This window comes from Orussus abietinus, unplaced genomic scaffold (assembly GCF_000612105.2).
Source record: "Orussus abietinus isolate OABI.00-Male unplaced genomic scaffold, Oabi_2.0 scaffold26, whole genome shotgun sequence".
Lineage (NCBI taxonomy): Eukaryota > Metazoa > Arthropoda > Insecta > Hymenoptera > Orussidae > Orussus > Orussus abietinus.
The window spans coordinates 165,396-187,531 of record NW_019395989.1 but is presented as its reverse complement, the minus strand read 5'-3'; the positions used below and the strand labels follow the sequence as shown (position 1 = coordinate 187,531).

At 46.7% G+C, this 22,136-nt stretch overlaps 1 protein-coding gene across 1 annotated transcript; it reads right to left on the bottom strand.

The window, feature by feature from the left end:
* Positions 1-5,284: 5,284 nt before the first annotated feature.
* LOC105703582 (homeobox protein B-H1) lies at positions 5,285-20,409 on the bottom strand. Its single transcript, XM_023433999.1, has 3 exons — positions 19,883-20,409; positions 9,106-9,438; positions 5,285-6,077 (listed from the first exon to the last, which is right to left on the bottom strand). The coding sequence occupies exons 1-3, from the start codon at positions 20,407-20,409 to the stop codon at positions 5,285-5,287; spliced, it is 1,653 nt and encodes a 550-aa protein (XP_023289767.1).
* Positions 20,410-22,136: the final 1,727 nt, after the last annotated feature.

The following is a 22,136-nucleotide window of genomic DNA, read 5'->3' as shown; positions in this document are numbered from 1 at the left end:
CCCCCCGTGCCCCGGGATCGCGCTCGCGTGTAAACGCGCCCAGATAAGCGCGCCCCCTAATGAGAGTACCTACCGGGCGCTCTCGCGTTTACGTCGAGCCGCACTCGGGATTTAACCACGGGAAAGGACGGATCCAACGGAAACTTTATCCCTGGGTTTTTTACACGGGCCGAGCGCCCCGCAAATGCGGAATTCCTCGGTTCAGGGATCCAGTGGAAACGTCGTTCTCAGAGGCTGGACCCTCGAGATGAATGCACTTGGTGCGAAACTCTACCGGGTTAACTTTGCGGTGTGAGGATTATTACAATTCGTCCGTGTAAACATGAGAATTATTGCAGGATATCGGTATAAACTTGGACATTTCAATTAACGATAGGGAAATTTAAAGCGCAACTTAGGAACCTAGGCGTTAAACACCCGGCTGAGTCTTGGAATATTTATGCCGAGGATTAGAAAGAGCTAACGAAGGACGCTACTTAAACACTTAATCGGTACTCACTGTTCCGCCGCTGAGTTTAATTTAATCTGTTTTCACGGCGCCCGGGGACGTTCCTGTAGGGTCTGCAGGGGAGCGGCTAACGACGGTGCATCTCCGCCGGTAGTTAATGAGAGTACTTAACGGAAGTACACTTTGCGTACTTAACCAAAGTGCCGGGATCGCCGATGCCTTTCTCCCGCGAGAGGGGGGATACTCGTTCGCCCGTAAACAGACTCGGGATCCGTTTTCCGTCGAGAAACTCGCCGGGTGAATGTCGATTGCGGATTAGTCGGGCCGAAACGCAATTGCCAATCGACAATCGATTGTTCCCAGCCCCGGTGAATTTCGATCCCACGGTTAATTACCGCCCGTTTATCCGACCGATTTACAACCTCCCGGTGTAAACCTTGAACGTTATTTTCGTAAGTTCGCGGAAATAAAATTCAACTAAAAAAGGGTATCTCTTGCAACGAGACAAATCAAGTTTTACTGAACTTCGGGCGGTTTTAAGGTGTTATAATAATGCCATTTATGTATACTCCTAATTACCGTTTACATAGAATTTTTCTCGGAAATAATTGCAGGAAAATTCCATGTTATTTGTCCGTAGAAAAGATTCGAAAGAACCCGGATAATATTGCGTGATTTTTGGTAACGAAACCACGTACAATTATGTAAGAGAAACGGTAAATGGAATATAAAATTATGGAGTTAAGGTATGTGTACATACCAGGAGGGACGCGGCGAAGAGAACCAAGATGGCCGCCGTTCTTCCGAGGTGAACGGTTGAAATCTCGGATTTGCTTCTTTGCCAATTTTTAGGGTCCTCGTAGCTGCAGTTGTATTTGTAGGAATGTCGTTTGCTTCTCGTGGGTGCACAACGCAAGATGGCCGCCACAGTCGCCTCGTCTCGGATTTAACTTTACGCTCCACCTCTTTACTCCTAGATCCATGAAGTACTATAAGGAGACAGAATGCCTGTGGTGGTCTCCCCGGAAATACCACCTCTCCATCGTACTCGAGGTCCGGGATTTATTAACCCTAAACCCAGTAAATCCGAGATTAAGTGTCCACCGAGACGCTCGGGCTCGAATATGCGTATTTATTAATATATAAATAATAATATAAAATGGGATTTACTGGATCCGAGTCGATAAATCCCGGATTTAGGACGGTGGAGACGTGGCCATAGACTATCGCGGGGAATAGAATGGCCGTTAATTCCACTTGTTTCTCGCAGACGATCACATCTTCCTCCGTCGGTAAGGCAGACCGCGACGAAGAAGCCTCGCAGCCTTAATCCTCAGGCTGGGATCCACTTAAAAAAGAGTTTGTCTTCGAGCCACCGACCGGGACTAGTCTACTCGCAGGGGCGAGATAGAGATCGATTAAGAGAGAGAGATGCCGGCGGGGTGGTGGAGAAAGAGAGAACGAGGGTCGCATAAAATAACCTCGTATTGAAGCCAATGAATATGTACAGCGAATGATCCATAGTTTATACTTAAGTCTAGCGGATATAGCCGACCGTGGGTGAAAACTCTCCGTCGCGGTAAGACCCATTAAGGTGATATGAAAGGGCGATTCTCTATATATATATGTATCAAACGTCAAAATATTTATAAAACTCTCCAAATGAAGTGCATCGAAATCGTTTGGAACTTCAGCACGTGATTATGGACGCCCTAAGGAAGAACGTGATACTATAATATTAATTTCTGATATATATATTTTTTTTATTTACCCCGGAGTAAAACCAGAAATACATATATGTATATTCTTTTTTTCTTTATGAAATTTCACGACCTTCTTCTTCCTTAGGGCCTTCAACTTTCAAGTTATTCGGTGCACCCAAGTTTTATAAATATTTTGACGTTTTATAGGTATAGAATGGCCCTTTCATGTCACCTTAAGGCGGTATGAAAGTGGCTCTTCGGGTCGCTTATGACACTTTTTTTTTTAAATGTGTGGCATCGAATCGCAGAGAAATTTTACCACTTCGATATTAAGGCTCTAAGGAAGGTTCGGGCACCCTTCGGATTCCTTTTTTTGGTAAATTTGTTTATAGGCGTTCTTTTAATTTCTTGTAAATCAATTCATTTCACGAGGGCCGAGACCTGCCTTAGGACCTCCACGTTTATGTTGACAAATTTTCAAACGATTTAAAGGACATCCAGTTATGGGAAATGATTCATAAACGATTAGTTTCTCGGATAGCCACTTTCTTATCGCCTTAAGGTCTTCGCAGATACCTCTAAAGGTTGTTACACACGTAACGATCAATCCTATATATTTATCATATCTGTGGCTGAATTCGAAACCCTGTTAAAATAATATTGCAATTTTATAAAATTTCTTGTAATCGTTACGTATTAATTTCCCCCGAGAATTTATTCGCGAAGGCCTTAAAGCGGTTCGGGTCTCGCAATTAATCTCGCAATTAGTCTCGTAATTAGTCTCGCAGTTTGCCTTAGGCGAATTTTCTCGCGGATAAGCGAAAAGTGCTCGCAGAGTTTAGTGGAATTATCTCGGGGACAAAGTAAGGTAATTATCAGCGATAACGAAACGTTCGGTCCATGGAGAGATAAGAAATTGTACGAAAAAAATATACATTGTTGCAAAAAAAATTAAAATACCTCCAAAGGAATGTCAATAAGGAGTAAACGAAGTTCAAAGCCACGGTATCATTTTTCATCCAAACGAAATAATTGTTTCTAGCAATTAAACATGATTCGGACAATGACATACGTGTCAACAATGTGTATTTTTTTCCGTCAACTGATCTTTTTTTCTCAGGGTGAAAGAAGGAAAATCGGCAAAAATCAGGGCAGGAAGGACCCCATTGTTGTTCGGTTAGCTTGGTTATCACTCGGAGCTTTTTTATTTACAGTTCTTTAGAAATCTTTGCAGTACGGGCGAACAAAAGGGGTCGTTTAATTACCTTACTTTGCCCCAATTGTTTGTCGCTCCTCCCCGGGACTCGAATTGTTAAGTAGACAATCGTAAAAAATTTGTAGGTCTAGCAGATTAAGGTGGAGTTGCAATAATTGTCTCGCGTTAGACTGAGAGGAATTTTCACATCTCGCTCTGAGGATTATTGCGTTATATCATGTATGGATAATTTTATATGAATTATTTTTTACCGAGCTAATGACTAACGAGAACTGAACAAAATTAATCGACGCGTGAGTTTAGTTTAATTGCATTTTCACTGCACTGAGTAACCGGAGACACGACAATTGCAACTAGTGTCATCAGATACCTTTTGCAGGCAATTGTTGCCGGTGTCGAAACTCCCGTGAAATTGGCCCGCAATTTGTTTAGAAAAATATTGACTGTGAATGTTCGCGTCGGGAGAGGGTTAATGAAAAAAGGCAAAAAAAAAAAATCCCCGTCCGTTTTGTCCCGCTTGCGGTGCTTATCGTGAAAATGCATCCTCAAATTGCACCGAAATTGCAAAATTATGTTGAACAGGAGTTAATGAGAAGAAAAAGTTCATTCTCGATTCCATTCTAATTTTCGGTGGTCATTGTGAAAGTGCGTTGAAAAATGAAGAAAAGTTTTTGAATTCGCGCCAATTGCGGGAACCAAGATGGCGGCCGGCCTCGAGGAGGAGCGGAAACACCGTTTCCAAAGACACGGACAACGACAAAGGAAAAGCGAGTATTAGCGACGCCCATCGTCCGGTTTATTCGACGATACTTAATTAAACGGACTATCGAGCACGAGAGTCTTCGGAAGCGGTTTGAGGTTAGGGACCAGAATCGGGACTCGAAGGGAGCAGGTACGAGCCAGGTGTGGGTTTGTCTAAGGACGTCGATCCGACATGCTCCTGCCTTACGCTAAATCATGCCTAACTAACCGAACTATTAGTTACTTAAGGTGGCCGCACAAGTAACGATAAATCGTAGCGACCTGTGATCCGTTAAGTGCGAGTCCATCAACATAATCCACGCGTCAATGAAATCTGTATACATAAGTTAGCACATTTTTAGTCTCACCGATTCGTCGTTAGGTCTAAAACTGCCTTAAAGGCGTCGACGCAACGACAAATCGTGGCGATCTGCACCCTGTGCAGTTAAACCGCCGTTATTCAACGGCGTAAACGCGTCCTCCAGTCCCTTAAACCTGTACAAATCGAATTACACGGTCGTACCGCGACAACTTATCGCCACCTGTGCATCAGCCTTAAAGGTGTCTACACAACGACAAATCGCGGCGTTCCGGAATTCCCGCACTTAAGGCGATGTCAAAGAGTTTATAAAACTTCTCGAACTGGATGTATCGAATCCTTTCAAACCTGACAATATAAATGTAGGCTATAAAAGGAAGGTCCTAACGCCCATAAAAATTCAATTAAAAAAAAAATTCGTTTATAGACATTTCCAAAATTGTTTATAAAAAATGATATTTCATGAGGGTGAGACCCTTCTCCTCATAGCCTCCACGTTCACATCGTGAAGTTCGAAAGGATTCGATACCCCTAGATACCAGAAAAGTATCACGATAGACTTTTCATAAGTGACTTTCACATCCCCTTAAAGCAGCGTGAACGGAAAATCCATCCAGTAATCCCAGTCAGATCGCCCCGATTTATCGTTCCGTCTTCCCCGCAACGATCAATAACCAATTCCAAAACGACCGAAGGTCCCCCCTCGGGGTGATCGTCCGTTCGTTTCGAACGCTCCATATATATATATATGTAAAAAAAAAAAAACAAACCACGAAAAACGTCCAAGTCCGTGCAAAGCGGCGCCAAGTCCATGGGGGGGCACCGTGGCCCTTAGTCGCCGGCGAGGGGACCTACGGCTATTGCGACGCCGGAGGCTGCGGGTTCGGCGGCGGGGGCGGCGGCGGGGGAGGCTGCGGGTGCACCTGGTGAGGCAGCAGACTGTGGGCCTGCACGTGGCCCGGGTGGTGGTGGTGGTGGTGCTGGTGGTGGTGGGAGTAGAAGATCGGCTGGTGGCCGGTGGTGGGGGAACAGCCCGTGCCTACCCCCACTCCGACTCCCACGGAGTGGGAGAGGGAGGCGGTCGGCGGGGGCGGCGGCGGGCCCGATGCCGAGACGGGCCCCGAGCCTGTCCCCACCGCCGACCCTGCCGACGCCTCGTGGTAGAGGATCGGCACGCGTACCAGACGCTGAGCGGCGTGCGCCATGCTCGTAGCTTCTATCTCCGCCGCCAGTTGGCGCTTCCACTTGTTCCTACGGTTCTGGAACCAGATCTTCACCTGTGTCTCCGTGAGCCTGAGCGACGCCGCCAACCCGGCGCGCTCCGCCGAGGAGAGGTACCGCTTCACGTCGAAGGTGCTCTCCAGCTGGAACACCTGCGACCTTGAGAAGACCGTCCGGGTCTTTTTCTTCCGCTTTATGCTCCCGGAGTCCCGCCCGTCGCCGCCGACCTGCACCCCGCTCTGACCGCCTCCCGGACCGTGCAGGCCGCCCGCGCCCTCCGACTCCCCCTCGGCGTCCCCACCGTCCTCCTGGTCCACCAGGTCGTCGTGCGCCTCGTCGCCGCTGGAGGGACTGCGCTCGCGGCCTCGCTGAAGACGGTCCTCACCCCCGTTCTCGTCGTCCGGGTCCTCTGCGGGGAAAATTAGCCACCTTATTCTCGGACCTCGCTGTAACGCCTCCTTAGGATTTCTTTTTCTTTCTCTCACCTTTAAGGGGATGCGATAGCGGCATCTGAGGTATCTATTGTTTAGGACGTTTTTCATCAAATCGTTTTAAACTTTTCATTATGAATACCGGGGCTGTAGGAAAGGTCTCGACACCCTTAAAAATCAATTTTTTAAAGAAATTTCTTTATAGACATTTTTTGATTTTTCGTGAAAAATCAAATTTCATGACTGTCAAGACCTTCCTCGTAGCCTCCGTATTCATGATGTGAAGTTTCAAACGATCTGGTACACCTTGTTCGGAGAAAAGTTTCATAAACGATGAACCCTTAGATGTCGCTTTGACATCCCCTTAAGGTGACATAAAAATCCAAGGGGCTCCACTCATCCAACCCATCCTCCTAAATAATCTCTCGACGTGCATAATGAAATAAGCATAATGAAAAGGAAACAATTAGGAAGTATCAACAATTACTCGGAATGATTTTCATAACATCGAGCTAAACTCGAAAGGGCTTCGGTGCGCCCTTCGCGGGGAATTACAAAATCGGGGGAGAAAAAAAAATGCAATACGCCAATTGTAAAATGAGAAGCGCGAAATGGATCAGCCGGAAATGCTCTTGGGGCTATTATGAATAATTTCGTTCCTGGTATGCATTTGCACAAATGCATCCAATTAAACGAAAAACATTATGATCCGCGCCGCAGCGGGGATCCAATTGCGTTTAATTACCTAATGAATATCGAAATAATTGGCGCGATACGCCGGGGTACTGAACATTTCAGTATGTGCAAATTGATCGAGTGCCCCCCCCCTTCTCCCCTCTATCCCCCAATCCCCGATTTGTACGTAACGAGTCATGCCAGTGCGCTCAATCAAAAACTCAACTTCCGCCTCCTCTCAACAATGGGGACTCCATATTGGAAATTTCCGCGGTAATTAAATTATACTTTCGATCAAACTTTCCGCATTGTAAAATCCCTCCTGGCTTTATTCATAGAGACGAGCAGAATCGGGCGATCAAGCCCCGATAAAATTGTCCTTGAAAGTGATAGTACATCGAGGAAAAAAAAAAGGGAAATTAATTCAAACATGTCGAAGAAATGTTTCTTTGAGCTGTGCATTGGAGTATAATGTTGATTAAAGGAATTTCACTTGAATTAACCTCAAATCAATTCCGTCATTATTCCGAAGGAAGGTCCAATTTATTCCCCTTTATTCCAGTGAAATTAATTATAAATAAAATATTAATTGACGTTATATTTCTTCGGTTTATTTACGTTTATGTATGTGAATTATTCCGAGGAAGAATTAATTTTTTGGTGGATGGGCTGATGAGCGTCTTTGAGACCTGCTCCATTTTGCGGGTGTAATGTGTAATTGTAGTAAGTACGCTCGGGAAAAATACCGCTTTAGGTGAATATTTTACAGTAAATTATTTTGTATTATTTTACAGTAAATTATTTTATGTTATACATATTATTTTATAAGGACTTTGTCATTAGACGGTCCGCTATTACGCGTGTGCCCGACGCGCCTAGACACGTGTGCGTACTTCTGTAGTTAGATAGTAAGTACTTAGGCGAGGTGGCAAGAGCAAAACGATCGACGGGTAAGGCGATCGACGTTGGTTTGTCGTGGCGGAAGCCGTGGAAGCCTTACTCGTCGTCGAACACGCGGACACACCCTCGCCTCGTCGAGTTCACCAGCCCTATCAGGTCCTAGGACGATCCTTAGTAGGTTCTACCCTATCCTCGAACGAATTCGTCCGAGTTGATTCCACTTGAAACCGTTCAACAAGAAATAATAAATCTGTTCAAAAAGTTAGGTTAAGGTGGTGTCCTCCGAAATCCTGGGAAAAATGCCTCGCGATATCGTCCGAGAATTGTCTTTCGAGTCACCCTTAAAAACGCCGTAAAATGTACAGCTGAGACAATGGAAGATTAAAAATGATAAATTAAAAAAGCTAAGACTAGGTTAGGGTCTCTCTGAGAATTATCCACTTTAAACCGTTCAACAAGAAATAATAAATCTGTTCAAAAAGTTAGGTTAAGGTGGTGTCCTTCGAAATTCTGGGAAAAATGCCTCGCGATATCGTCCGAGAATTGTCTTTCGAGTCACCCTTAAAAACGCCCTAAAATGTACAGCTGAGACAATGGAAGATTAAAAATGATAAATTAAAAAAGCTAAGACTAGGTTAGGGTCTCTCTGAGAATTATCCAATGAAATAAGTGAGGTTAAGCCTGATGGGGTGGGGATAGAAAATTTAATCCGAGAACGTTAGGGACCTTTTGGCGTGGGGGTTTGGGATTAATGTGTATCGAGAATGCGATAACCGTGATAATTCGCTGTAGCGAATGGCTTGGAATGTTTCGAATACTTGGAGCGTTAATCGACGCAACTTGCGGGTATTCCTTAAGGGGGATCCCTAGGCAAGTTACTGAGGGCGGTTTTCGCGGGATTATGGAGTACCGAGAACCGATAAAGCCACCCCGCTTCAAGAGCCTTCTCCTCCAATCGGTTCGCCAGAAAACCTTCCCCCAGAGTATCGGTGACACTCTTCGTCTGATTTCCCATCGATTTTTTAACCCTCCCGACGGACAAAGAACAAAGACTTCCGGTCTTCGGGGAAAAGTCGTCAACCCTGTCTACTGGAAGACTGATAAAAAAAAAGAAAGAACCCACAATAGGGGATAATCCAGGTCAACCTATGATATGAAAGGGTCATGCTAAATATATACATAAACCGTAAAATTTTGATTTTAGTCAAGGCTAAATAAAAAAAAAAATTAAATTTCACTAGCATCGGGTTTTTCCCTAGGGCCTTCATAACCACGTGTCGAGGTGTCAAATGATTAGGTGCATCCAGGCTGGAGAAAAGTCATATAAATATTTTCACGTTTATGTGTATAGCATGACTCTTTCATATCACCTTAAAGTCGCCATTTTGTCCAGATAATAAGAGGGATGAGAAAAAATGGAGGACGCATGAATAACCGCGTTTCACTAGGACTCACCCCTTTGAGGGAATGTGGCGGATCCAGGGCTAACCCTGCTGAGGGAGCCAACCACGTCGGTGGCCGAAGGGTGCTCCAGGGTCTGCAGGGTGTGCGCCGGCCTCCAGGGGAAGGGCCAGCCCGTGCTCCCGGGGATGACGCCCCTCATCGCCTCGGCGGCCTCCGAGATGTCCGTCTGCGTGCTGAGGGCCGAGGACGCCGTCGCGGAGCGAGAGTGGTGCTGGTGTTGGTGCTGGTGGAGGTGCTGCAGGGTGGACGGGAAAAATACTCCGCCCACCCCGATGCCTACGGGGTACCGACCAGCGATCAGGGACGACATCAGGCCCAACCTGGAAGTGAAGAATTAATCTTGTTCAAGTCAAATATAAGGACTGTTATAAATATAAAATATAATTAATAAAATTCTGTCTTAAAGAAATTCTATACCTTAGAGAGACATTGTTCTTCTATGAGAGATCCAAAGCTGGGAGGTGAAGGATAAGGGACCGACGAAAACCACACAACAAGACTCATAAGGACAACATCCCGAAAAGTCACCAGAACCGGCGTCAACGGTTAGAGAAATCAATTTTGGTTTGTTATGAGGAGTCTACATTTTGGAGGAGAAGGATAAAGGACCAATGAAGACCACAACAAGAAGACTCATAAGGACAACACCCCAAAATGATCACCAGGACCTAGATCAAGCGTCTTTCCCACATCTTCCTCGGCTCTTTTGGCGCAAAAGCCAGCGGAATAAGTGGCGGTCGGCTCGTTTCGAGACAGGCGAGCTAAAAAAAAGTAGTTGGCCAGCACGTATCCATACAGGAAGAGGCTTCGGAAGCCCTACGAAGTCCCCCGCGTGTTCCTGGCTCCGGTCGACGCGAACGGGAGTCGAACCCGAAGAGGTTGGTTCTCCTCCTCGAGAGCTCCCGTTTCCCGGACTCGTCCTCCGGGTTATCGGCTTGCAGTCCTCCCTAGGGGGAGATGCTCTTCTTCCAGGAGACGGGGAAAACAAATTAAGAGGTTTATTTTTCCCTTCCTCGAAGACGCCGCCGACACGCTGGGGGAAGGGAAGAGGGGCTGGAAAAAAACGCCTCGCAGATGCCCCACAGGAGATAAAGGAAATCTGACAACCGGCTGTTTGTAAGCGTCTTCCCAGGTATGGACACCAAACAGGGACCCGGGACTGCTCCTTTCGCGGGATCGCGATCCTGCGGGACCTCCGGCTCCTTTACGGGACGCTACTCTGGAATCCTACACCAAGGATCCGCTGCCAGGAAAATAGGACGAAGAATGGACCTCAAGTGCGACCAAAACTGATTCCTATTCTCGAAAAAAATTCCCAAGAATTCTCAAACGCTTCCCTGGTCTGGAATTACCCGGAAGACGTTTAAAGGACGATTTATAAAATGATCGTTTGAAAGGACGAAGGAGTGATTTTTAAAATTAACGAGAGAATGCCTAATAAATGGAAAAAAATTAGTGAAACCTTGAATCTCTATTTTGTGGAGTAAGAAAGTATCGCTTAAGAACCGTGTATGAGAAACAAAAGGATTCTTGTAGTGGACAAGGACAAGTTTTACTTCCAATTCGGCAAGGTAGTAAACAGCGTTTCGTAATTCCTTTCGAGCCGAGTAAATCTAATCTCCTTGGCCGTTTGTTTGCAAGCAGCCAGACCTCGAGATGGAAAACAAGCCTCCATTAAAGTGCCCCCTTTCGCAGCCCTACTTTAAGGGATTATTGGCTAGGAAGGATTTTGCGGTAGGTGGGCCCTCAAGAACGCCCTTAAATGCTCCATTTTCGGGCCCACTTCGCCCTCTGTGTCGCGATTTCCATCTCGGATTAAGGGAAGAGGACATCCAAGTATTCGAGGAAACAATTAGACGGCTTACTCCTAGAGGAATACTCCAACAAACGGATTTACTCGGAGATTGTGCGCCAACTAATCCTGCCAAGTATTCCATTCCCAAAAAGGTCCTCCCCAAAGCAAGAAGATATGAAAAAATTCCGGGAAATTTCTCTACACCGAGAAGGGAAAGAGTAATCAGGCTAAGTGATTATTCCTTGAATTAAGGATAACATTTCTTTGGTTCAGTAACTATTCCTTTTCTCGGGGCAGCTTCTCTCAATAGCGCACCGACTCGGTCATGTAATTGCAAATCAAATCTGCAACCTCTCTCCACGGTTCAATTGGATCGGGTTAAATTCTACATCGGAATTAGCTACATTTAATTCGATCAACCGGATAGAAATCTGATTCGAGCGAGTTGGATTTCGAAGCGATCAAATTGTTCTAGAAGGGGTTAAGTAAATATATTAAAAATTAGAATCCTTCGTCAAGGGAATATTAATGAATGATGAGTTTTGGCGAGTCTTGTCGATACTTGTTACTCTTCTTATCAAGGATTTCCCGGGCCTTATCGAGGGCTGTTCCCGAGAGAAAGCGGCCTTAAAGCTTGCAAGAGTGATTTCGAGAGGGTTGGTTTCAATGGCGATTATTATTCGGCATCCTCTCCCTTCTGGCGGCCGATGAGCCATTGTAATCCCTTCATATCACTCTTTGCGCTACCCTAACGATCGACCGTTTTCACGTGCGTACACGTTACGTATATACACGCGTCGCCTCGTCGTTAGTCGCCGTCATAGAGACGCACCCGGTTGCATCGCTTGTTTACGCGCACCTCCACCCCGTAGAAACCCTAGAGAAAGAGGAAAACTCATTCTTCCCTCCTGCGCCACCCTTTCCTCGGCTCCACTAATGCCAATTCCAACGAGGAACTTCTCGCCGCCATTTTCACCCATTTGCAGCCGTTTTTAGCCGCTTACTGCCGCCCCGAGGAGGGAGACTACCGCTTCGCAGCCCTTTCGCCCAGCATCGGCGGGCGATTTCCGAATAAATGGAGGGTGTTGGAGAAAAATCACTGGAATAAAAGTTATAGAGAACGGCGCCCCGGAAAACATTCGTTTGGGACAATTTTCTATATCGGGAGTATATACGGAGATAGAGCCTCTTTTATCCCGCACAGTTGTCGAGGGCTCCGCGCGCTGCGTCGGTTCTGCATACACCCATTCTCGGGTAATTTCTGGGTTAATGAAGGGTGCTGCAGAAAAATCATTAGGACAACAGTTTTAGAGGGTGATATTTTGGGAAACTTTTCCTGGAAACAATTTTCTATATCGCGAGGATTTGCGGAGGTAGAGTTGTTTTTTCATGTTCTTTCGGATATAGACATGCAAGACGGGTGGCCCGTCCGCGGCCGTCATCGGAGGTAACTCCATTTTCTCGGTCCCCTTGCCGCGCCTCGACGATTCATCGATCCGACAAAGTGTAACGTCGATGGTACCTTAAAGTGTCATTACGATGACCCAACAATAAGTTATTGGCTTTCAAGGGAGCACGAGTAAATCCTCTGGTTGGCTTCGCCGTGCAGCGGGCTCTTACGGGCCAAGTGGAGGGCTTACTCTTGCGCTTGTATCGCGCGAATCGATGACTCGAGCCAATCATCGAGGAATCGAGGCCAACCCATTACCGGCCTCGCAATTGTATACATCGTAAACTACTCGTGAAAAAAAATAGAAACATGCGAAATAACCGCCGAAATTAATTTTTACGTGCGTCGCGTAAAAATTAAAAATACTCGACGCACCGTGATCATTTATCGAAAATCCCCCACGTGGTGGAGGCACCTGATTACACGAATAGGATCGACTGTTGCGTTCCTATCGAGCGCGAGTCGATGATTCGGCCGAATGACGGTTCAGTCCGGGATTTCGAAAATCGAATGGGGGGTCCTCCCCCCCGAAAGAAATTAACCGCGCGTACAAATTGGAGCAGCAAATGCGGACGCGCGGCCATTCAGCAGCGGATCCATTACGATCCGCCGCGATCCGCGGAACTATTGTCCGAAGTTAAATCATTCTCGCCTCTTTGTGGAAATTTTCAATCGCGGCGTTCCAGTTTCCCCCCTCGAAGGCGCCATTTTGCCGGACCAAGACTCCTGACCTCGCTTTCCCTTGGAGCCGCTTTATCAGTTATCGGGGAATAAAATTACACAAATCGTTTGCAATCATGAATTAACATAAAAATGATGAATTCTACACGATAAGATATAAAGATATTGTATTTTGTTGGACCAAGACTCCTAATCTTACTTTCCCCTGGAGCCGACGGCACACCCTCGCGACTTTTTCAGATTTATCAGCTATCGGGGAATAAAATTACACAAATCGTTTGCAATCATGAATTAACATAAAAATGATGAATTCTACACGATAAGATATAAAGATATTGTATTTTGCTGGACCAAGACTCCTAATCTTACTTTCCCCTGGAGCCGACGGCACACCCTCGCGACTTTTTCAGATTTACCAGCTATCGGGGAATAAAATTACACAAATCGTTTGCAATCACGAATTAACATAAAAATGATGAATTCTGCACGATAAGATATAAAGATATTGTATTTTGCTGGATGAAAACTCCTAATCTTACTTTCCCACACCCTCGCGACTTTTTCAGATTTACCAGCTATCGGGGAATAAAATTACACAAATCGTTTGCAATCACGAATTAACATAAAAATGATGAATTCTACACGACAGAATATAAATATACTCTGATTTGTCAATTTTAAGCTTCCCATCTCAGTTTCGCCATTTTCGGTTCTAACCTCACTTTTTGAAGTGGATGAGGAAGATTCTTCACTCAGTCAGGATTGACATAAGTTTTTGACTTAGTGATTAATCGAGATTTAAGATGACTCGAGTATTGTCCTGGTATTTTTAGGAATTAAAATGAATACTCGAGTGTTTATTTCTTTAGGGGGCTATTGGGGTCAAAATCGAAGTACTTCCTCTTAAATTCGAAGTCCTCCTTAAGTGCTGGCCCAATCGATAGCAAGCGCCGGATGCACTTTGCGATCGGCCAGACTGGCAGATTAGCGGTGTTTAAATTTTAATAGAAAGCGATTCGAGATGCTACGGCCAGGGCGGTCGTAATAATTAATCGCCACCTACTCGGTAATAATTAATCACGGGAAAAAAATCCTTAGGAAACCAAATCCAGATCTGTACGATAAATCTGAGGTTCCCGTAGGCCCAGAAATTAACGTCCTTAATTAATCCACTATGATCCAAGTGATAAAAACGATAAATTAAAATTTAACCCGGTAATAATTAATCCCATGAGATCGCAACCGAGTCCTAAACTTAGGTCAATCTGGTCTCCTCAACCATTGAATATCCTAAAAGATCAATGTTATACTGAAAAATTATAGAAGAACTAATAACGTTTCTAAGTTTCAAGGACCATCAGAGTCTAGTGTCCTTAAAGTAAGACGCGCTTTAATTGTGCCCATAATTATGAAAGTGGTCTAAGTCAAAATTAAAAAAAAAAAAATGAGTTTGTCAGTTATTTCACGCCATATTATTTCAAACGAAATTAATTCAATGTAATTTCGAAAGAAAAAATATATGACTTAGACCACTTTCATAATTATGGGCACAATTAACACTTCCTAATCTATAACCTCCTCAATTCTGCAATGTCTTAAAAACTGTGAACGCAAGGCTGAATAATATAGGCAGACTAATATCATTTCTAAGCGGAAGTCCGTTCGGGAGAGCCGGGGACATTTTAAGGACCCTCGGAGTCGAGTGTCCTTAAAACTCCCGAGACGTAGCTGGTAGCAGATCGAACGACAAAAGCGGGATTATGGGCGTCCTCTTTGAGCCGGTCCTCGTCGATACGTTTTACCGGGAGGGTCAATTTTCCAGCCCGACAATGGAGGTGTCGCCGGCACACTCCCGGCTGCTCCAGATTACGTGCATTTCTCCTCCACCCGGGAAAACGAGGCCCTAAGTGGCCGCCTAGGAATTCCGCCGGAAAGTAGGCCTCTCTTTGTCGGACTCGTTAAATTCGGCCCGGCGAGGTGGGATTTCGCGGGTTTACGAGAAAATCCCCGCGGCGGGCCGAGAAGTAGTCCTGGACATTTCAGCGATCGCTTCGAGGCCGCTCGAAAAGTTCATACTCGTTGAAAATCAAATTTTCGAATTTTTTCCCTTTTTTCAGAGAATGATTATTAGTTTGGAAATTAGAAAAACGCAGAATGAGTAATGGAATTTTTGCAGGAATTTAGGAATTTATAGGTTAAATTTCAGCGATCGCTTCGAGGCCGCTCGAAAAGTTCATACTCGTTGAAAATCAAATTTCCTCATTTTTTTCCTTTTATCAGAGAATGATTATTAGTTTGGAAATTAGAAAAACGCAGAATGAGTAATAGAATTTTTGCAGGAATTTAGGAATTTATAGGTTAAATTTCAGCGATCGCTTCGAGGGCGCCCGAAAAGTTCATACTCGTTGGAAATGAAATTTCCGAATTTTTTCCCTTTTTTCAGAGAATGATTATTAGTTTGGAAATTAGAAAAACGCAGAATGAGCGATGGAATTTTTGTAGGAATTTATAGATTAAATTCTAGCGGTCGTTTTTCTTGCTAAGATTTCCGAAAAAATTGAATCAATTAAGGGTCTCGATTACTTTCCGCATTTCTCAGACGTCACGGCCCATCAATTTGGATTTCGATTCCCCATCGAGAAACCTAGGCACATCGTAACGTTTCATTCGGAAGTGAAAGAAAATGAAAGAAAAATCCCGGGAGCGGAAAGACAAAAAAAGGGGTGAAGGCAGTTGCGTCAAATTCCGGGGCCGAAAGTACGCGGTCGACAATGGAAGCGGCGATTGTTTCTCGAAAGGCATTGAATTACTATCGGCAGTCCCTCGTGCCCGGTTTCGGGTCTTTCTGGTTCAACCTACTGTTCCGATTTCTAGGACGAGTCGATTCTTCACCGCTATATGCGTTACTTTTAAAGAATACCTCGACCGGAAGCGCTTCTGGCACGAGATCGGGCCTTGAAAGGAGAGATTTTCCTTTTTCCGGGAGACTGGCCAATCTTGGTTCCTACTTCGCCCTTTTAGGCATTGATCACCTATCTAATCACCGTGCCCTCCTCGATCGAGGAAATAAACAAAGAAACGCTTCTGAATAATACCGGAAAAAAATTATTCGGCGAGATCGAGACAATTAATCTTAGAATTAATTTTTTTTTCGACGCGAGCTAACATCGGAGAAATTTACAGTTTTCACCTAACCTTGGCTGCGCTTCGGAATAGCAAAAAAAAAAATTATTCGGTAAGTGTGAGGTAATTATCAATCTGAGAATTAATTTTTTCCGACGCAAGATAAGCATCGGAGGAACTTGAAAAGGCTTTACTAAATCAACATCTATTATATCGTAATTTTGTATGGACATACAGTACATGTAAACATGGTATTCTATTCTATCTGAGGATCAGGAGCATAAAGGACTCGTTCTTTATCAGAGCCTTATTATATTTGATCTGGAGGAACCTCCAAGTCATACAATTTAATGCGACGCCGTAAGAAAGGGTTAACACATTAAATTTCAATGATAGCCTAATTCAGTGCTTTCAACCCCTACGACCACAAATCTCCCCTAAACGGCAATTTTCCTTTCCTTTCCACAGAACGTCGCCATATTGAAAAATGTGGAAAACACCATTTACCTAAATTTCCTGCTCATTCATAAAACAGGAAAATCGGCGATAATGAATCATAAAAAAATTTCCGATTTTCTGGGATAATTTTCCTAGGATCTTTTCGACTTGCCCTAAACGTTTGTTAAGATGGAGGATGAAATAATAAGCGATTTCTTTTTTTTTTATCCTTTAGCGGGACAAGGAAAAATGGCAGCCATCGCGGATGTCCTTTGGCGGTACTAAGACTCTTATGCAATTTAATAATAAATCGGCTCGGAGAAGTTGAACAGTTCCTTTGGAGGATGTAAGGGAATAACCCTGAACAGGTGGGGGAGGATCCTGGCTCCTTGTCTTCGTCTTTCCGACCGTACGCCTACGCTTTGTCTATCCATTATGCACGTCATGCCTAATTCATTCCCTCTTCCTTGTCTAGCACGCGCGCCGCCTAATCGTCCGCTCTCCCTCGCTCTCATTGGAGAACCAAGACCGATTCTCCTCGCGATCCTCGACTCGCCGGAAACTCGGAAAGAACCCTCGGCTCCGCTTTTCCTGCGGAGGAAATTTCGCGATTCCGCGTTAATGCGGAATGAGCGGAAAAAGCACGATATCATAAGACGAACCTTCGGCCGGATTTTCAACGAGCGACAAACCATAATCTCCAAAACTGTCCAAAATTTGCAAATCGAAAATGACGAGAAATAAAAATTAGCACTATCTTTTTCTAAATTCACGGGGTAGAAAATTGAGAAAAATGAACCATCTCTCACCGAAATCCTCAAAAAGCGTGAAACCTTAAGGCGAACCTTCGGCCGGATTTTCAAGGAGCGACAAACCATAATCTCCAAAACTGTCAAAAATTTGCAAATCGAAAATGACGAGAAATAAAAATCTGTACTTTTTTATAAGATTCAGAAAAATGAACAATGAAGGGTAGCAATTCAGTCTCGGATTGGAACTGGTTCAGAAAGGGGTAGAAAAATTTGGAAGTACGTCAAGGGGGTGTCAACGAATGGGACTTGATCAAATGGTAAACGGGTGGAAAACAAGCAATTCGAGTCCATGGGGTAGGGGGTCCGGAGGCTGCGGGGGGCGCAAATCTGATAAAATCATCTCGAACCCTCGGAAAGTACCCCATGGTAAATGTATCCGACGCCACCCGCCCTAAGTAACGTAAGTAACGCAAGAGGGTGGTTGTTGCTCCGGTTGTTATTAAATGAGACAGCCTAATAGGCCCATTACGGACCCCCTCGGTCCATTCCCACATAATATAATCCTCACCGCACGCGCACACCCCCATATGCTCACCCTTACGTCCCTTACGGAGTCCCATGTCCTTTACGGGACTCCTCGACCGTAAAAGCGAGAAGTAAACAGAAATTGGGGATGCGATTTACCCGCCAAATTATCGGATCATACGTAAGGAAAAATGACGAGCCAATCGAGGTTTTGCGAAAGGGTTGAGATTTAAGAGGCCATGGGGGAGATAAATGTTAATAAAAGACATGGGATTATAAATGTGAGGAGTAAAGGGGAGAAAGGGATGCGTTTTACATGTCAAATTATCGTGTATAAGGAAAAATGACGAATCAATCGACGCTTTGCGAAAGGGTTGAGATTTAAGAGGCCATGGGGGAGATAAATGTTAATAAAACGCAAGAGTAAAAAAAATGGGATTATAAATGTGAGGAGTAAACGGGAGAAAGGATGCGTTTTACATGTCAAATTATTTAATTATCGTATATAAGCAAAATGACGTTTTGCGAAAGGGTTGAAATTTTAGAGGTGACGGATCGACAGGAATGTCAAAACTGAATGTTAAAGCAAAATAAAAATATTCCAAGTGGATCGGAATATTTTGCAGGAAAACATTCGAGGACACTTGTTAATTATTGAACATGATAATAAATCACTTTTAAGGGTTACTTTCGGAGAACGCGTCGAGGTCCGACGGACTCCCGACGTTGTGGGTGAAATACAGAAATTTGAAAAAAAAAAAAAAGAAAAAGAAAAAGTGGATTCAAACTTCAGCAGTGTCTGTCAAAATGTTATAAAATCCCTCAAGAAGGACTCTACGTCTTGAGATTATTCCAACAAGCCGTCCTAATTATGCCGATCCGACGGCAATCTACCTTCTTCGTGTCGACCTCAAAATAAGCTCAAAAAACTTCAAGAAAATTCCCGACAGATTTTCAACATCATCGCGAAGTAATCCCATAAAATTTCCATTCAACTCTTGAAGCTTTCCGCGCGACTTCACACCATACTTTTAGTGTTAAAAGGCGACATTTAACCATGCAAAGCCTGCAGCTAAAATTCGGCGTTTAACGCTAAACATGAAGTATGAGTTAGGTTAGGTTAGTATTTCTGATACCGAATTGAAAAACCCTTAAAAATTACAGTTACAGGGTCCCAGGATGAAGTCCAGTTTATCTAAAAAAAGTAACCCGTTCCTACGGTGAATTTTAGGAGGAGGGATGTGCAGAAACGCGTCCGACGGGATTTCGACGTCGGTAGAAACGGGTTTTATTAAACGGGTGGTTCCCTCCCATAAGAATCCGCCATTTTACTCCAAGCTCCTTCGAATGCATGGCGGGGTTTTTTGGGGGTAAGTAAAGGGGATTTCGCGGTATTAAGAAGCTGGTTAAGGTCGAGACGAGTACTTTCAACGGTTTTAAGACCCGTCAATGTGAGACGTTTAACCCTTTCCGTAAAATATTCCAAGATGGCGACGTTCGCCAACCCGCACGCGACGGTACCACGACGACATTCATGCTACCAAAACGCGTATACTTCGGAAAAATGTTGCAATGCAGATTAATAGACATGTTGCACTTGGTACCACGTTCGTAGGAGATGGCGAGGTTCGCCGACGGTAATGTAAAAGTGAGGCCACAAAGAATCCTCAAAAATGTAACCCATAGGATGCCAGAGATGGAACACGAGGCCGAAGGGGATATCCAGCACAACAGGGTATGGGCCTCCCCGAAGAGCATGTCGCCGTCGCTCCAGGAAGTACCCATAAAAACCCGAAACTGTCCCTTAGGAATATACAGAGATGCCACCCCTAGGACACTGCAGATCCAGGACGAGGCGGAACGGCGGGGAATCGGTGTACCCAAAGAGCACGTCTACGTCGCTACGAGGAACCCCATGTAGAAATGAGAGCAACCCTTATTAAAATTAGATCCCCAGGACGTTGGAGCTCGAGGTCTCCCCAGAGTATGTAAGGTCCTACCTGGAGAGCATGGCGAGGTCGGCGGAAGCAGGTCCCACGAGAGGGCTGGCAGCGTCGCCGTGGAAGGCGGGCGGGCTGGCAGCGCGGGTGGCGGTGAGGCCGTGTCCAGCGGCGCGAAGGTCGGCGGCCTGAGCGGGCTGAGCAGCCTGGGCGTTGAGTCGGTGAGCGGGCGCAGCGGCGAGCCTCAATCCAGGAGCGGGCGGCGACCCGGGCGAGGAGTCGCGGCGTTCGTTGCGGCGTTCCTCCCTGGTCCCGGAGGGAGCATCGGCGGCGGGCGGGGACTCGGGTCGTCCAAGGATGCTGGATATGCTGAAGGAGGTGTAGTGCGGGTTGCAGGCAGGCCTGAGCACGGCCTTCCCGGCCATGCCGGCGACGTCGAAGGCGAAGGAGTCGTTGAGGGCGCACCCGGGCTTGGGCGGTCGCTCCTGAAGGAGCATATCGGCGGGCGCGGAGCTGCTCCTGCTGGCCTCAAGGTCGAGGTCCTCCTCGGAGACGACGGACACCTCGATCTCGGTCTCGCCCGACATAACCAGGGCGGCCTAGCGCGCCCGCATGGGCGCCCGGGCGCGGCCCGGCGCGTTCACCGGCGGGCCCGCATGTCGGCGTCGCCCACCTCCCCTCCGTCTTCCGCGCCCGGCCGAGCGGGCGGCTTCGCGACGACGAGAGAGAGAGAGAGAGAGAGAGAGAGAGCCACCGACGGCGCGCGATCCCTCCCGGCCGACCCCGCGAGCGAGCGACCGACCGACCGACTGCGGCCGGAGTGCGTCACGCGGGCGCGGGCGCGCGCCCGGATGTGGCCGGGTGCGCGCGCACCGACCCAAGGGGCGTGGCCTGCTCCGAGGGACGGCGCTGCGGGCTCGCGATAGGGCGCCCGGCCGATCGATGCCCAGGGGTAGCTTTCCCGCCCGGCCAATCGCCAGGGCGGCGGGCTTAACTCGCGAGATATACCCCGGGTGGCGGCCCCAAAGCCGTGTGCCACGCCGTGTTACTTATCCATTATAACACTCCAAGATCTTGATTTAAGCCTGCAGCAGCGGTGAGCTTTTAACCAATTAGCCTTTATAGCCGCCGCCCTCCCCGCCCGCGGGGCGCGCGCCGACGTATCCCGCCACCCCGGGCGCGCGCCGCCACTCGCCCCTCCGCTCCCCCCGCCGACCCCACTACCGACCCCTCCATCGCCGTCCTTCTCCGCGGTCGAGATCGCGCCTCGGCGTCCTTGTCTTTTACCGCCCACCTGACCCCGCCCGGCCCCTCCACCCCTCTACCACCCTACACTCACCCCTTACCGCGCCCGCGATACTCACCCGAGTAATCTACCGGTCTCGCCGCTCCTGGGAGCCGCGGAATCGCCCCCCTTCCACTTTTCCGCCCACCCTGGCCGGGCCAAGTTTAGGGGCGCGGGGAGCCTGCCCAGGTTTTACCGCCCGCGGCCGGGCCGTCGCGCTACTCGCGCCCAGGGAACGCCCGGGCGGAAGTGCTCCTGGACGCCCGGGCGATTAGCTCGCCCGCCTAAGTCCCGGTCGCCCGCTCCAAAGTGGGCGGATTTCCGCTCCCGGATTTTCCGACTGCTCCCTGGACGTGATACCTGCGACGTTTCGAGAGCTTTTGCGCGCCTTTTCGAGGGGCGAGGGGAGGGCGGGAACACCCCCCGGGAGGAAATTATACACTGATTAGGAACTGGGGTTGGAAAAATTCCTCAAATCATTGCTGCGCGGAAGGGTTCACTCGGTGCGAAAATTGCACTGATTAGATGCCGAGGTTTGGCAAAATTTCTGAGATCGTTTTCGCGGGGGGTGGAGGTGGGCGGAAATTATGCACTGATTAGGAACTGGGGTTGGCAAAATTCCTCAAATCATTGCTGCGCGGAAGGGTTCACTCGGTGCGAAAATTGCACTGATTAGACGCCGAGGTTTGGCAAAATTTCTGAGATCGTTTTCGCAGGGGGTGGAGGTGGGCGGAAATTATGCACTGATTAGGAACTGGGGTTGGCAAAATTCCTCAAATCATTGTTGCACGGAAGTGAGTCGCGACGATTCTTGAGCTTTTAGCGGGCTTTTTGCGGGAAATGAGGAAAACGATGCAAGTACGACCGGGCAAAATGACAATTTTGCGAGATTACTGTTAATTCTGTTTTTAATTGCCGGGATGTGTAGCAATGAGTGAAGGGATGAAAGTGTCGCGGAAACTTTTCCAAGAGTTCCGCGAGCGGATACGAGAATTTTCCAAAATTATTAACCGGAACCGTCTAACTTGG

Excerpts from the sequence above, each read along its gene's own strand:
- LOC105703582 (XM_023433999.1), bottom strand. The coding sequence starts at position 20,409 with ATGTCGGGCGAGACCGAGATCGAGGTGTCCGTCGTCTCCGAGGAGGAC. Across the intron at positions 9,439-19,882 it reads GACCTCGCCATGCTCTCCAG|GTTGGGCCTGATGTCGTCCC; the intron begins GTAGGACCTTAC and ends CTTCACTTCCAG. Across the intron at positions 6,078-9,105 it reads ACATTCCCTCAAAGGGGTGA|GTGGCTAATTTTCCCCGCAG; the intron begins GTCCTAGTGAAA and ends TCCGAGAATAAG.